Here is a 16714-nt window from a genome sequence, read left to right on the forward strand (position 1 = left end):
TTATATCCTCTATCTGCCTGGGACTTACATCAAGAAGCCAGCCTCCAATTCTGATTGTGACGGGACCAGGGAGGGCGATAAATTCTCCATATGTTCAGTTGATTCACCCTATCGGTCAAAGAGCCATCGAGGGGCAAGAGGTGATCCTGAATCTCTCTCTCTCCTTCCTATTGTCTGTGGGATGGAAGAAAAAAAAGCCCAAAATAGCTCTTTGCCCTGGCCATAGCACTACTACACGATACATCATAACAATTGGGGTGACTTTCTCCTTGATTTCCTGTGTTCGCTTTCTGCATGGAGATCCATCAAGCCTTGCATATTTTTTTTGCAATAATGCATCGTAGGTCCTTCTCTGTCTGATCAGCCCAGCGACTCCGGGATATCAATAGCGATCCTGAATCCCTTGTGACAATTCAAATTTACTGCATTGTCATCTGGATTGTCTGCCTGGAGACGGGGAAGGGCTGGAGAGCCAAGAAAAGACACACACACTCTCTCTCCTTCTCTCTCTCTCTCTCTCTCTCTCTGCTTCGTGGCCGTGTCATGCTTTGCATGCAAAGTATCCCGTATTCAGATCTGGCGCAAAAGAAAAAGAAAATAAATACACACCAGGGAAGACAAATGATGAGAATCAGTGGCTCGGCTGTGGGTAAAACAGTTCACTCCAATAACTCAGAGTAATCTAACACACAAACACAAATACACAAACACACAGAGTTGGTTTAGGCTGAGAGATTATGGCTGGCCCCTTATTCTCTAGTTCAGGGCATCCCAATCTTGGCACCTTTCAGAAGCAGGGACGTCAACTCCCGGAATTGGGTTGCGATGGGTTTATTAAGATTGTTAGGATGACTTTGGTGATGGTTTGTATATCTTTACTTCAAACGAATTGCCCCCTGACAACACACTTGTTCAGATAGAGGTGGACTTTTTTTTAATGCTCTTTAAAAGGAAAATGTATCAATAAAACATATATTCAAGGAGGAGGAGGAGGGAAGGAGAGGAGGAGGAGGAGAAGGAAAGGAGGAGGAAGAGGAGAAGAGAGGAGGGAAGGAGGAGGAGGAGGAAAGGAGGAGAAGGAGGAGGAGGAGGAGGGAGGAGGAGGAGGAGGAAGGAGAAGGAGGAGGAGGAGAGGAGAGGAGGAGAGAGAGAAGGAGAAGGAGGAGGAGGAGGAGGAGAGAGGAGGAGGAGAGGAGGAGGAGGAGGAGAGGAAGGAGGAGGAGAGGAAGAGGAGAGGAGGAGGAGAGGAGGAGGAGGAGAGGAGAGAAGGAGGAGGAGGAGAGAGAGGAGGAGGGAGAGGAGGAGGAGAAGGAGGAGGAGGAGGGAAGAGGAGGAGGAGAGGAGGAGGAGAGAAGAGAGGAGGAGGAGGAGAAGGAAAAGGAGGAGGAGGAGGAGGAGGAGAAGCAACATGGACTTCAACTCCCAGAATTCCCCAGCCAGCTGTAGCCTTTCAATGATTCTTTAAGGCTCTAGTCCTTATCCTTTCAGAGCCACACTTGTAAGAACTTCTGTTTAGACGCTCAGCAAAAACAACAGCCCCTCCCCAGATCGGTGCGTCTCTCAGTTTTGGTAACGACGGGAAGGCCATCAACCCGTTTATATTAAAATATGCGCTTATTTTTTTTCCTTGGATCTGTCTTTCTTCCTGTCTTGCAGCCCGTACAGTTTATGCAAATTGCACCACGCTATATAAACTGCGAACTGGATCAATAATAAATAATCTTTCTCCCTGCCTTCTTTCACAGATCCATCTGCCCCTCAAAATTATATCATTATCATTCATAACAGATACATAATGGGGGAAGGGGGGAGCGAAATAAAAAGAAAAAAACAATCCACATGGCAACAGCATTTACTTCTAATTTGGTGTTTTGTTTCCACTGGATTTTTTATTTTTTTGATTCTGTTAATGCAAGAGATTGTTTCTGTCTTTATTGGCAGTGCCAGAAGTGATCTTTCATAGGGGAGAGAAAAAAAATTGTAATACCCCAGCCAAGGGCGTACAATATTTCAAACCTCTGTTCCTATCTCAGCTTCATTAACTGGATGGAGCAGATAAAGAGAGGAGACAAAGGGAGAACGAATTCCTGCCAAGTTAGGATAATCCTGATTAAAATGCAGAGGGTGCATACAGCTTCAGGTCTCGGATCTGATTATAGGATTAAAAGGAATGAAGGGGGAAAAAAACCCAAAAAAATGGCACGCGGATTTGAATTACAAAGTTCCAATCAATATCATCCGCTGGTATTTTTTCAAAAGCTAAATAGGGAATAATGAGGGGAAGGCAGTGCGGCATCAAAGCTGGAGCTGCCATTTAAATTTTCATGACTCTCTTATCGTCTAATCAGAATGCTTGTGGAGTCCTTTGTGTCAGTGTTATATGTGGAAATAAAATATATATTTGCCTGTTACACCTAAGAAAGCATAGAACCAAAGGGACTCCATTTTTGTTTAAGATGTGACCTTCTAGAATGATTATTTGTTATATAGAACTGTATCTAACAAACAAATTATGTTTTGTAACTTGTTATGTTGTTATGTTCTGAAGTAAAATGTCATGTTCCTTGGCTGGAGTGCGGGTTTGTACAGTTTTGGCTTGAGAATTAATGTAAGAGATGCTAGAGTCATTCTGACCTGAATGGAAACTGGTTAATGATCCATTGTGTTCAGAAGAACTTTAACAGGAAGATGCCATGAGGACAAGGGTGGTTTCCAAAGAAAGGGAAACAGGTGGTATGCGATGGGTGTGGCGCAAGGAGATACGTAGTTGGATAGATTGTGAACCCAGGTAAGGGGCAGACACTGCATATTTGAACTTGTATATAAAACCCCAGCTTTCCTGGAGATGTTTTCTGCTAGCAGAATTCTCTTTTGCAAAAGCTTAATAATAAAGCTTTTGTTTACTTTCTCCAGTTGTGTTTTGTGATTTTCTCACAGTCAATGTGTGTGTGATGGAGAGGGGGGGATAGGTGGTGTGTGCGTGTGCATGTGCGCATCTGCTGTTTGGGGTGTTTTCAGTGGTGGGATTCAAATAATTCAACAACCAGTTCTCTGCCCTGATGATTTCTTCCAACAACCAGTTCACCAAACTGCTCAGAAAGTTAACAACCGGTTCTGGTGAACTGGTGCGAACTGGCTGAATCCCACCACTGGGTGTTTTTCCTTAGAGCCATGATTTCCATGAAAGCTTATTGGGATCCTTGGTGCGCTCTGAGGTTGGTGGGTTTCTGGCAGACGTTTCACGACCCAGCTAAGTATCACCGTCAGTGCTGCGATGGGGAATGGGGTGGAAATTGCCCTGCGGATGATGTTAACACAAAACGTCTGCAGGAAAAAAAAACCCACCAAACTCAGGAATGCACTAAGGATTTCATGGTCCTCCTGCCCCTCCTTTACTCCTTCTCCTTCATTCCTAGCACTGATGCTGTTGCCTAGTTAGGTCATGAAATGTCTGTGAGGAAACCACCATGCTCAAGAGGGCACCAAAGATCCCAAGGTCCTCCTTTCCCCAAATGAGGACCCAGATTATTGGGGGCAAGAGGCTGACTTTGTAAACTGCTTAGAGAGAATGGCAAAGCACTGTGAAGCTATATATAAGTCTAAGGGCTATTGCAAGACCTTCCTTCATTTCTTTACTCCTTCCTTCTCTCTCTCCCTCCTTCCTTTTCATTTACATTTCCTTTTCATTCTTTCTTTCTTTCTTTCTTTCCTTCCCTTCTTTACTTCCTCCCTCCACCTTCTCTCTCTTCCTCCTTCCTTTTCATTTACATTTCCTTCCTTTTCATTCCTTCCTTCCTTCTTTCCTTTACTTCCTCCCTCTTTTTCTACTTCCCTCCCTCCTTCCTTCCTTTTCATTTACATTTCCTTCCTTTTCATTCTTTCTTTCCTTCCTTCCTTTCTTTAGTTTTCATTTCCTTCCTTTTCATTTCATGTCATTCCTTTTCATTTCCTTCCCTTCCCTTTCCTTCGTGCAGTGGTTAGAATGCAGTATTGCAGGCTAATTCTGCCAACTGCCAGCAGTTCAGTCCTGACCAGCACAGTGTTGACTTCCGTCCTTCCAAAGTCGATAAAATGAGGACCCAGTTCATTGTGGGCAAGACAGTGTCTCTGTAAATGGCGTAGAGAGGGCTGTGAAGCACCACGAAGCGGCATAGAAGTCCAAATGCTATTGCGACGGCTTTTGCAACATTCTGTGATCCCAGTTTGGGCACTGGCATTGATATCTCCCTTTTCTCTTTCAGAGAGCCGTTTGATTTTGGATGCTTTTGCCCAGCAGTGCAGCCGAGTCCTCAGTCTTTTAAACTGCGGCGGGAAACTCCTGGACAACCCCCGCCCTGCGCCACTGCCATCCTGCGTGAAACAAGAGAGCCCAGCTTTTAACGAGAGGCCGGAGCACTGCCAACTTGGCAAAATGGCCCACAGCCAGACTTCCGAACACTTCGACCTGGAATTGCAGTACATGCAGAAGAAGCAGCAGACATCGGCTTTCCTGAGGGTCTTCACCGATTCCCTCCAAAACTATTTGCTTTCTGGAGGTTTCACCACGCAAAACCACGCCTCCTCAGCTGGGGATTTTGGCCCTTTGGCCGACATGGAGCCCCTCTCCACCTCTCCGGTTCACACGTTGGGGGGATGGGCTTCTCCAGCGACGTCGGAGTCCCACGGCCACCCGTCGTCTTCCACACTTCCAGAGGAGGAGGAGGAGGAGGAGGAAGGCTACTGTCCTCGATGCCAGGAGTTGGAGCAGGAGGTCATTTCATTGCAACAAGAAAATGAAGAACTCCGGAGAAAGTTGGAGAGCATTCCAGGTAAAAAAACGGACGCGATTGACTTGAGATTTCCAGATAGGATGAATCACCTTCAGGTGATCAACGGAAATGGGCCTGTTTCAGTGGTGGGATTCAACCAGTTCGCACCTATTCGTGAGAACCGGTTGTTAACTTTCTGAGCAGTTTGGAGAATCAGTTATTGGAAGAAATCTTCTTTTGTTTTTTTTCCAGTTTACAGGGCTAATCCTTTAAGGAAGGCAGGGAGGAAATATTCTGGTGTTGTTTCTAGCCTAATCTTTATTGCCCTGCTTACAGAAACTGCCTCTCGGTTAATCCTTAAAACAGCTAAAGGTTCTTGGCAGCACGCCCAAACTTACTATCGCCTGAGCTCCAGAGGTTTTTTTTTCTTTTGCTGGTACTTTGCTGGGGCTTCATTTTCTTAAAGGGGAAGGGTTGTTTTAAGCTTTTTACACTGCTGTTGGAAGGAAATACTCCCCTGTTGGAGTTCAGCACTTTGAAGAAATAATTGAATAACAAAGCAGAACTGCCAGAAAGAAGCTGTTAATGACAAGGAACCAAGATGAGTGACAGTCTGATGTCGAGATGGCCACGCCCATCCAGTCACATGACCACCCAGCCACGCCTACCCAGCTGGTCATTAGGTCAGAGAACCGGTTGTTAAATTATTTGAATCCCACCATTGGCCTGTTTCCGGCCTTCAGAGAGCCTCCGGAGCCCGGGGAGGCCATTTTCACCCTCCCAGAGGCCCAAGGAAAGCCTTCGGAGCCTGGGGAGGGTGACAAATGGGCTTCCCAGAAGTTCCCAAAGGCCAGAAGTTATGGGCCTGCTTCCGGCCTTCAGAGAGCCTCCGGAGCCCGGGGAGGCCATTTTTGCTCTCCCGGAGGCTCAAGGAAAGCCTCAGAAGCCCGGGGAGGGTGAAAACTCTCCCCTCCCCCACCATGGTATTGCAAGGAGGCTGACATGCCCATCCGGCAACTGGGCAGAGAACCAGTTGCTAAAATTTTTGGAGCCCACCCCTGAACAAAGAACTCCCCGAAGCCTTTTCTGATCCAAAGGAGGAGTAGAAGGGGGAATAGAGCGAAGCAATGTAGCTACACAGGCAGTCCTCGACTTACAACAGCCATCTTGGCGGCTGTTCGAAGTTACCACAAAGTTTTGGCCGTTTATCAAACGGCTGTTGTAGCATCCCCACAGTCACAGGATCAAAACTGAGACACTTGGGGATGGTCTCACATTTATGACGATTGCGGCGATTCCCCCTTTTGCTGACCTTCTGACAGGCAGTCAATGGGGAAATCTGGGTTTGCTTAACAACCGTGTTCTGATTTAACAACTGCAGTGATCCACTTAACAACTATGGGGAGAAAGGTCGACACATGGGAATAAATTCACTTAACAAATATTTCACTTAGCAACAAAGGCTCAATGGTGGTCGTAAGTCGAGGACTACCTGTACAGATACTCCTCGACTTACAACTGCAGTGGAGCCCCCAGACTTCCATTGCTAAGCCAGACAATGGTGAAGTGGGTTGCACCCACCCTTCTTGCCACGGTTGTTAAGTGAGCCACTTCCATAACTCTCCCATCACTATTTCCTTCCTTCTCCTCTCTTTCCCTTCTCTTCTCTTCACCCTCCATCTCTCCTTCCTTCCTTCAATCTCCCATCTCTAATTCCTTCTTTCCATCTCCTCCCTTTCCCTTCCCTCCCCTTAACCCTCCCATCTCTCCTTCCTTCCTTCTCCTCCCTTTGCCTCTGCACTTCCATTAACTCTCCCATTGCTTCCTTCCTCCCTTCTCCTCTTTCCCTTCTCTTCCCTTCACCCTCCCATCTCTCCTTCTTTCCTTCCTTCCTTCCTTCCTTCCTTCCCTTCTTCCTTCCTTCCACCTCCCATCTCTAATTCCTTCCTTCCATTAACCCTCCCATCTCTAATTCCTTCCTTCCTTCTCCTCCCTTTCCCTTCCCTTAACCCTCCCATCTCTAATTCCTTCCTTCCTTCTCCTCCCTTTGCCTCTGTCCCTCCATAATTCTTCCCTTCACCCTCCATCTCTCCTTCCTTCCTTCAATCTCCCATCTCTAATTCCTTCCTTCCTTCCACCTCCGATCACTAATTCCTTTCTTCTTCCTTCCTTCTCCTCCCTTTCTCTTCCCTTCCTTTAACCCTCCCATCTCTCCTTCCTTCCTTCTCCTCCCTTTCCCTCTGTCCTTCCATTAACTCTCCCATCACTATTTCCTTCCTTCTCCTCTCTTTCCCTTCTCTTCCCTTGACCCTCCATCTCTCCTTCCTCTCCTTCCTCCCTTCAAACTCTCATCTCTAATTCCTTCTTTCCTTTCACCTCCCATCTCCAATTCCTTCCTTCCTTCCTTCCTTCCTTCCTTCCTTCCTTCCTTCCTTCCTTCCTTCCTTCCTTCCTTCCTTCCTTCCTTCCTTCCTTCCTTCCGGATTGGGGATCCTGGCTTTACTAAGTTTTGTTCTTCATCGAATAAGCATGGGTGTGATCGTGGGAATGTCCCTTGTTTTTTGCAGTGCCGTGCCAAACTGTTTTAGACTATTTGAAGATGGTCCTTCAGCATCACAATCAACTGATGATGCCTCAGGCGGTGGAGCAGCCGGCAGAGGTAGGTCTCCATGGGGATAAGAGGGGGGTACCAGGAGACAGGTTTGGTCCATATGAGCTCTCTGGAAAAAAAATGAGCCGGTCCTTGATGGATGAGTTTCACTTGTTTAAACAAAGTTGAACTCACCTTCTTATTTCTCACGGCTATCCCTGGAGACTTAACTGGAGTGCCACCTGTCAGAAATGGCGTAGGGTCTCCTGCTTGGGTTGGACTAGATGACCCACACGGTGCCTTCCAACCCTGTTAAACCTTCACATTAAGCAGCGTGCGTGCTTATGTTCAAAAAGGGCCTTCTTCTCTTTTGCAAGCCTTTGTCCCTTTAGCTAGCATCATTCTTCTTTGGGCTGAGCGCATCGTGGATGGCGTACTGTTGCAAAACTTGGTTGCATCCAAAGAATGTTGCTTGCCAGAACCTGTGCTATTCTGTGGGAGGTGCAGTGTTGTGTTAAGTGTTAATGGGGTTGCTGTGCATATATTAAACAATAATTGAGCTCAAAACAAGATGGGAGGGAAAGAGGGAGGGAGAAAGGGAGGGAGGGAGGGAGGGAGAGAGATAGGATGAATCATATATATATGATGGATACAGAGAGAGACAGAGGGAGGGAGGAAGAGAGAGAGAGACAGAGATAGGATGGATCACACACACACACACACACACACATATATGATGGATACAGAGAGACAGAGGGAGGGAGGGACAGAGAGGGACAGAGAGGGAGATATGATTTGAATGGTGTCGTTCATAATTAGATCAGATTTATTATCTCTTACCAAGAAACAGTGATCTTCCAAAGTTGTTTCAACAATAAGATTTATATTGCTGCTAAACTAACTTCTCTGTTGACAGTTTGGCCTAAATCTTGCGCTAACCTCAAGACCAGTTTCATGCAGAATAAATTCAGGAAAAATATAAAGGGACTTTTATGAGCCAGGCGTCCGAAGCATGACATATAGATAGGACAGCCTTTATTAGTTTACTAGCTTGATACCCGTGCTTCGCTACGAAACTGTGATGGGCTTAGATTTTGGGGAGGAAAATAAGAAAAAAAAAATCTGCCTACCAGCATCCATCGGTATTCATCTGGCTAGTGTCCTGTTCAGTGTGTGAGAGAGTTGAGGGCTGTTTGGAAACTGAAAAAGTATTTGCTGTCTGAGCAAGAAGGAGACAGCAAGGAGCCTGGGCGTGGCTTAGCTCAACTGTTCTGTACTAAAGCTGCTTGGTGCTGTGAAACTGAAACTTAAACTCCTCTCCTCCGCTTGGGTTTTGCATTTGGAAGAGATTTCGTTTCAGGTGGGGAGGGGGAGTAGAACTCCTTAGCATCAGAGCCTGTTAATAATAAGAATAATATAGGAAATACTAATGCTCTGATGGTCATTTCGAACAATCCTTTCTTAGCGAGCACCTAGAAGCCAAGAGGAAGATATGTGCCAAATTTCCAGTTTGAAGGCTTTACAGTTCTGGAGATTTTGTGATGATGCCTATAGTGGTCTTTCTCCTTTTATATATTGATCAAAGTTTAAATGCACAGTCCTTCCTTCTTGTTTCAATGTTTGAGTGTGCATTTTAATTGAATGTCCGTAAGCTGCTTAGAGTCGGTTCTGGTGAGATGATCTGCGCATAAGTTAGCTAAATAACAATACATTTATCTAATTCGTTTATCGCATAAATTAAATATATTTGCCATAGGTGCATTGGCCGCCTCGAGTTGTTTATAAAAATAAGAAATAAAGTCTTCTGCTCAAGCAGGGGGTTGACTAGAAGACCTCCAAGGTCCCTTCCATCCCTATTACATTATGTTCTATGCTCATTGAATAAAATAAGAGTTGGGTGGTTGTAGCTACATTCACCAGGAAAACAGGGAGCAATTTTCCCCCACAATTGTGATAACATTCACCAAAGTAATTATACTATATCAATAAAGGAATATAGCTCAGGGTTGAAATGAGGGGGCCCTTGGAGCTCTCTGAGCTTGCTGGTTTTCTTGCAGACCTTTCATGGCCCAGCTGGGTAATATCATCAGTGCTAGTCAGGAGTGTGGTTTGCTCTAAGTTTATATTCTGGTAGCTTGCCCTGTCTGTGTTGGTGGAGATGGGCTTAGAGATCTTTTTAGTTGGGCTGTTTACTGATGGCTCTTTGGTAGTTTCTTGATTCTTGTTGACTTGATAGTTGATCTGATGTTAACCTTGGAGTTAAATCTATGCTGATCTGCATGCTGATTCGTGGTGGAGAAATGCTGGAGTCTTTTTTTTTTGGTTCTCTTTTGGGCTGGTTGATTGTTTCTTCTGCATAGTCTACAGATGTTCTAGTGTTCTCTTCTAGTGAAGAGAAGAGAAGAGAAGAGAAGACAGGAGAGCAGTCTTCCAATATTTGAGGGGCTGCCCCAGAGAGGAAGGGGTCAAGCTATTTTCTAAAGCACCTGAAGGCCAGACAAGGAATAATGGATGGAAACTGATCAAGGAGAGATTCAACCTGGAAATAAGGAGATTTTTTTTCTGACAGTGAGAACAATCAACCAATGGAACAGCTTTTTCTTGGAAGTTGTGGGAGCTTTATCACTGGAGGCTTTCAAGAAGAGACTGGATTGTTATCTGTCAGGAATGATGAAGGGTATCCTGCTTGAGTGGGGGTTGGACTAGATGACCTACAAGGTCCCTTCCAACTCTGTTAGTCTGTATTCTGCTCGTTCTATCTATCATCCATCCATCCATCCATCCATCCACCCACCCACGCATCCATCCATCCATCCATCCATCCATCCATCCATCCATCCATCCATCCATCTATCTATCTATCTATCTATCTATCTATCTATCTATCTATCTATCTATCTATCTATCTATCTGAAGAATGGTTGCAGGAACTGGGATATGGCTAGTCTAGTGAAGAGAAGGACCAGGGGAGACACAATAGCAGACTTCCAATATTTGAGGGGCTGCCCCAGAGAGGAAGGGATCAAGCTATTTTCCAAAGCACCCAAAGGCCAGACAAGGAATAATGGATGGAAAGTGAACAAGGAGAGATTCAACCTGGAAACAAGGAGAAATTTTCTGACAGTGAGAACAATCAAACCCTGGAACAGAAGTTGCCTTCGGAAGTTGTGGAAGCTTTCAAGAAGAGACTGGGCTGCTATTGGTCAGAAATAATGTAGGGTAGTCAAATAACAGATAACAGATACTCAGAGTTGGAAGGGACCTTATAGGTCATCTAGTCCAACCCTCTGCCCAAGCAGGAGACCCTACATTTCTGAGCAGGGGGTTGGACTAAATGACCCACAAGGTCCCTTCCAACGCTATTCATCTGTAATCTGTAATGTTGTTTATGTCTAGTGTCTATTGTTCACTGATTTGCCAGACTTCGAGAAATTTCCTGGCCTTTTTTGGACTTGGCCCGGTTTAGAATGGTCCCATTTTCCCCAATTGAAACTATGGTTAAGTCTGTCTAGACGTTGTGCAATTAAATAATTTTCATTCATGCCTTCCGACTGCCAGTTGATGTTCCTGGATTCAGCCAGCCTTCCGCCTGTTCGTCCTACATAGTGGTTGTCATTGCAGTCCTTACATTGTATGTTGTGGATAACTCCTTTTTTTCCCTTTCTCCTGGGGCTGCTGTGTCTTTTGGTCTGCTTAGGATAATTATGCTGTATGCATGCGTGCAAAAATCATCAATGACCATGCGGTTTGGATCCAACCCTTTCAACTCTTATTTACTGGCTGTAGTGCAATGTAACTGCTCTGGCTCTTAAGAGCACAACACAAAAGGAATTGCACCAATTTTATGTAAATAGGTTTGTTAAAATAATAATTTCTGGAGTAAATGTTTGCCATTTGCCTGAAAAGGCCTGTTGGATTCACACCATTCCAAAGGCGTTTTTTTTACACCTTTTAATCAATGAATGGGAAATAAGATGCTTCACTAGTTTTTTTGATCCCTGAATCTTGGCACTCTTTAACTCACCTGCAAAAGCACATTATAAATAGCACCTTCTGTTTCCAAGGTGTTCCCATTCTATCTCACTCTTCCTGTTTGACAAAATGCAAATTGCATTTTGCTTTGTTTACAGTGTTATTAAGATGAATAATCCCTTGCTCCGGGCTGTCAGTTTGGATTACAAATTTGTCTACTGCGTTTGACAATGGCCTTGTTTTTACTTCTGCGTATCTGTCATTTGAACTCCACCTTCTTTCTCTTTCTCCTTTTCCTCCTGACCACCTGGGAATGCTGGCTGTTATGGGGTTTATGCTCGAGCACGGGGTTAGACTAGAAGACCTCCAAAGTCGCTTCCAACTCGTTATTGTTATCCTGTTCTGTTTTTCTGTTATTTTACAGTGTTACTCTGCTGTTCTGTTATTCTGCTTTCTGTTATTCTGTGGTTATTGTTATTCTAATATTTTGATTTTCTATTGTTATCCTGTTCTATTCTTATCCTATTATTCTATTGTTATTATGCTATTATGTTATTCTATTGTGTCTTATCCTACTGTTATTCTGCTACTCTATTCTGTTGTTCTGTTATTCTGTTATTTAGTTGTTATTCTGTTAATGATGTTATTCTATTGTTATTCTGTTATTTGTTGTTCTGTTATTCTCGTATTCTTCAGTTATTGTTTTTTTATTCTGTTATTCTGCTATTCTCTGTTATTCTGTTATTCTTCTGTTATTCTATTATTGTTATTCTGATATTTTGTTATTCTATTGTTACTCTGTTACTCTATTATTGTGTTGTGTTATTCTGCTATTCCAGTCTTTACTCTATACTGTTATTCTATTATTTTATTCTATTATTGTGTTGTGTTATTCTGCTATTCCAGTCTTTACTCTATACTGTTATTCTATTATTTTATTCTATTATTGTGTTGTGTTATTCTGCTATTCCAGTTGTTACTCTATGCTGTCGTTGTGTTATTCTGCTATTTTATTCTGTTACTCTGTTATTGTGTTATTCTGCTTTTCTATTATTCTGTTCTGTTATTCTGTTCATGATGTTATTCTGTTGTTATTCTGTTATCTCTTGTTCTGTTATTCTCTTTTTCTTCTGTTATTCTTCTTATTCTGTTCTGTTATTCCGCTACTCTCTTATTCTGTTTTTAATTCTGTTATATTCTTCTGTTATTCTATTCTGTTGTTCTGCCATTCTTAGGGGAGCAAGCAATTGCTGAACAATTACCCCGTCTTCATCACTAGCAAACAGTGGGACGAGGCTGTCAACTCCTCCAAGAAAGACGGGCGGCGTCTCCTTCGGTACCTCATCAGATTTGTCTTCACAACCGATGAGCTTAAGTACTCGTGCGGCCTTGGGAAACGAAAAAGGTCAGTGCAGTCAGGAGACACTGGTCCTGAAAGACGCCCTCTGGATCCAGTGAAAGTAACATGTCTCAGAGGTACTGCATGTTTTCACTCAACGTCCACCGTGCACAATCTCATTTCACCACATTAGACATGCGGGAGAAAAGGGAGGGTCTTCTTTGGGGGGAAGTCCTGGAGCTTAGATGGAGCCACCCTTTCCAGAGAAAGCAATGGAGATGGCACCGCTCTTTGGATCCTTTCCTCCAAGCGGGTCTCAACCTGAGGGTTGAGGAAACCCTCAGGAGATCCACGATAGACGATGGGAATCTCCTTTCCCTCTAAAATTCAAGTCCAAAGAGGGTGATGTCTTCTCCTGGGTTGCTCTTACTAGATCCCAATGAGGTCTTCCTGGACCAGGGGTCGGCAACCCTTAAACACTCAAAGAGCCACGAAGGTTCTAACTGGAAGCCCCCTGTTTAATTCTGAAGCCAACCAGAAGTCCCGTTCCCCCACCATAGAGTCTCCTCCTAGCGCAGCGTTCTTTTTCCTCTGCTGACTGGAAGTCCGGTTCCCCCACCATAGAGTCTCCTCTTAGCGCAGCATCCTTTTTCCTCCACTTGTCATAACCAAAAGCCCTATCAATTGTGGAGCTGACCAGTAACAGGGAGCCGCAGCAGAGGGATGAAAGAGCCACATGTGGCTCCAGAGCCGCAGGTTGCCAACTCCTGCCCTGGACCAATCAGTGACACCTCACACACTCATTCCCCAATGAGCCTATTGCCCTCCACACATCCTAAGACCATGATGGCGAACCTATGGCATGCGTGCCACAGGTGGCACACAGAGCCATTTGTGCAGGCACGCAAGCCTCGGACAAACTTACCTGCACTGCGCATGTGCGCACCTCCCAGCTGATTTTCGGCCCATTTGAAGCCTTTTTCGGCCTCCTGGAGGCTCGAGGAAAGCCTCTGCAGTTTCAGGAGGCCGAAAAATGGGCCTTCCAGAAATGCCAGAAGTGCCGGAACCGGAAGTGATGAAACAGGCCCGTTTTTCAGCCTCCCAAGGCTGCAGAGGCTTCCCTCGAGCCTCTAGTAGGCCGAAAAAGGCCTCAAATGGGCCAAAAATCAGCTGGGAGGCACACACATGTGCAGTGCATGTAAGGGGGCAGGGGGAGTGTTATGCACGCATGCACAAGGGGGGCGGGTTGCATTGCATTGTGGGTGCCGGCATGCGCATATGCATGCTCTTTCGGCATACCACAACAAAAAGGTATCATCACTGTCCTAAGATCTGCCTCAGCCTACTAAAAGATTACACACCTCCTCTTGATGGCTTCCTAGACATGTCCATCTGGTTTTCTTGGCCATCGGTACCGACGTGGTTTGCTATTGTCTTCTATTTTCTTCCTTCTTCGTTTCTTCCGAAACTCTTCTATAGCGCTGGAGATCTCCTGTCTGGCTCCTGTCCAAGCTCAACCCTGTTTACCGCTATAGTACAAACAAGGTTGCTTAGTCTGCCAATCTTGTTAGTCAAAATAATGCATGAAGCATCCGTATAGACGAAGGTTTGAAAAGAACCGAACGCTATTATCACAAACTCAATAGTTATTCCTATTTCAGGAGGGGGAAAAAAGAAATCTCCTTGCTCAGTAATTTGCACTACAATAAATGCACAAAACTACTCATGATGCGCAGGGGCTCCTTTCTAAAACTGGACTTTTATTTATAGCCAGATATGATTGTTAAGAGGGCTTTGATAGAAATAGAAGAGCCCTTGATCCACATTTTCAAAGCTTCAATCTTAACACAGACCGCTGTGTTGGGTTAGATCCTTGTGCAATTCTGAACAAATGCACCTGGCTCTCCAGAGTGGGAAGCACGACATTGGTCCAACGTGAGATCAAGTCCAGTTGTGTGACAGGATGGATGTTCTCCAAATTTAAGCTTTCGGTTCAAAGAGAAATGAATTTTTCTTTGGAAGTTCTTCCACTTGGCTTCAGAATCAAACCATCTCTCCAAGACCATTCCTTCTGTTGAAGAGCTGAGGTTGTGTCCATGCTACAAACTTAGAAAAACACAACAATATGGGACAGAAAGGCAGCATTTAGCTATGTAGAAATGTTTTTTCTTTCTTTTTTAAATTCCTTTGCAAGAAGCTGGGCCGGCCCTGGAGCCATCCCCAAACCATTTTGGAGATTTCTAAGTTTCTTCAAGTAGCATCTTTTCTCCATTGTTCCTCCACACTCACACACACAAAAAACTCCACCAGGATAAATTGCACAAAATCCAATTGTGGAAGAAAACAAGAACATTTATGTTCTTTGATTGCTGAGATTTGTTTCTATGTTTAAACGTAAGATAAACAGTCATTCATATCTAAGTTTCCTAACCCCTTCTTGGCTCCTTGGCTGTAGATATCCTTCCACTTTCCATGCATTGCATCCCAACAAGTTTTCCTTCCAATGATCCATTTTGCTTGGCACTCCAGGCGGTTTGACCACCTTACAAAATCTGCTCCATTTTGGGATCTGGTTGGGGAACACTTTCCCCGCAGGGCTGACAATGAAAAATCAAACTTGTAAGGTGATATCTTGCCAGGTTATTGACCTGTTAAGAAGCTGCATGTCCATTGTCCATACTTCCGCCGCTGGCCCAGTTCACAAGACCATTTCTTCACAGAATGGGACAACTGGCCACAGCCAACGCCATGTGGCCAAATTGCCACGGCCAACGTGCTGAAGGACAACTCAGCATGGCCAACTCACCATGGGACAACTTTAACAATTCCACTTAATTCTTTTCGATAAATAAAGAATTATTTTAATTCTTGCCATTCACCTTTTGTTTGGTCCCTTCTTTTGCACTGCTCCTTTCTTCCATGATTCTATTCCACTATTTTCTTTGGTATTAGTGTAACTCTTGTCCTGCAGCATGCTGTCTTGCAATGAGTTGTCTTGCAATGAGTTGTCCTGCAATGAGTTGACCATGGCAACTTGGCCATGACAAGTTAGCCACTGCAATTTGGCCATGGCAAGTTGGCCGCTGCAACTTGGCCATGACAAGTTGGCTGCTGCAATTTGGCCATGGCAAGTTGGACGCTGCAACTTGGCCATGACAAGTTGGCTGTGACTAGTTGGCCATGTTGAGTTGTCATAGACCCACAGCTTCAATACCACTGGAGCTCACCTGCTGATTTCTTCACAGAATTCATCCGGATGCATTGCACCTCTAACCCGGATTGGTGGATGCCTTCCGAAGAACAGATCAACAAGGTTTTCAGCGATGCGGTGGGACACGCCCGGCAAGGTAGGGCGGTGGGGACTTTCCTGCACAACGGGAACATGTACTATGATGGGATTGACCAACACAGTTGCCATGAGGACCTCTTCGGTAGAGGTATCCACGATGGCTCCGGAGACTGACGGCAGGAAGGAACGGCAATCCAGACGAGGACGCCGGCGAAAGACAAGCGATTGGATGTTCGGTGTTCTGTTTTAATGTGAATTAAGGACCCAGAGCATGTTGAAAATTGAGTTTTGTGTCCAAGGGGGGTGCGTAAAAGTTGACTCCTGGAGCCAGATGGGCTGGTCTGCAGTTCCCATTGCCTTCCCTAGAGTGTGGTTGTGCTGTCATTGACGCCAGATGGTGAAAAGCCCGGTTTAAATGCTCATCTTGCAAGCAGAAAAGGGACTACAGGTAATCTTTGACTTACCATTACATTTAGTGACAACGAAGTTACAATGGCACTGGAAAAAAGCAACTTATGACCGTTTTTCACGCCTACGACCTTCGCAGCATCCCCATGGTCACGTAATCAGACCCTCGGCAAGTGACTCATCTTTACGACGATGGCAGTTCTCATACTTCTGACTGCAACCATCATAAATACGAGGCAGTTGCCCAAGCATTTGAATTTGGATTGCGGGATCCTGGGGAGAGGGGTGCTGTTGCAACCGTCATGTGAAAAACCGTCCTGAAGTCCCTTTTTTTCCAGTGTGCCGATGGAACGTCGGAACACTCCCTA

At 44.9% G+C, this 16714-nt stretch overlaps 1 protein-coding gene across 1 annotated transcript in view; it reads left to right on the plus strand.

Annotated features, from left to right (window-relative positions):
• Positions 1 to 16207, plus strand: part of BEND4 (BEN domain containing 4) — a 31769-nt gene extending 15562 nt beyond the window's left edge. The window contains 4 exon segments of the mRNA XM_087965811.1: positions 4242 to 4808; positions 7316 to 7407; positions 12546 to 12786; positions 15895 to 16207. Of these exon segments, the coding sequence (XP_087821937.1) occupies positions 4242 to 4808; positions 7316 to 7407; positions 12546 to 12786; positions 15895 to 16112 (1118 nt within the window). The 3' untranslated portion in view covers positions 16113 to 16207.
• The last annotated feature ends 507 nt before the right edge of the window (positions 16208 to 16714 follow it).

The sequence above is a fragment of the Notechis scutatus genome, chromosome 4 (genome assembly GCF_049901735.1).
Source record: "Notechis scutatus isolate UNSWTSFEM ecotype Mainland chromosome 4, rNotScu1.2, whole genome shotgun sequence".
Taxonomy (NCBI): domain Eukaryota; kingdom Metazoa; phylum Chordata; class Lepidosauria; order Squamata; family Elapidae; genus Notechis; species Notechis scutatus.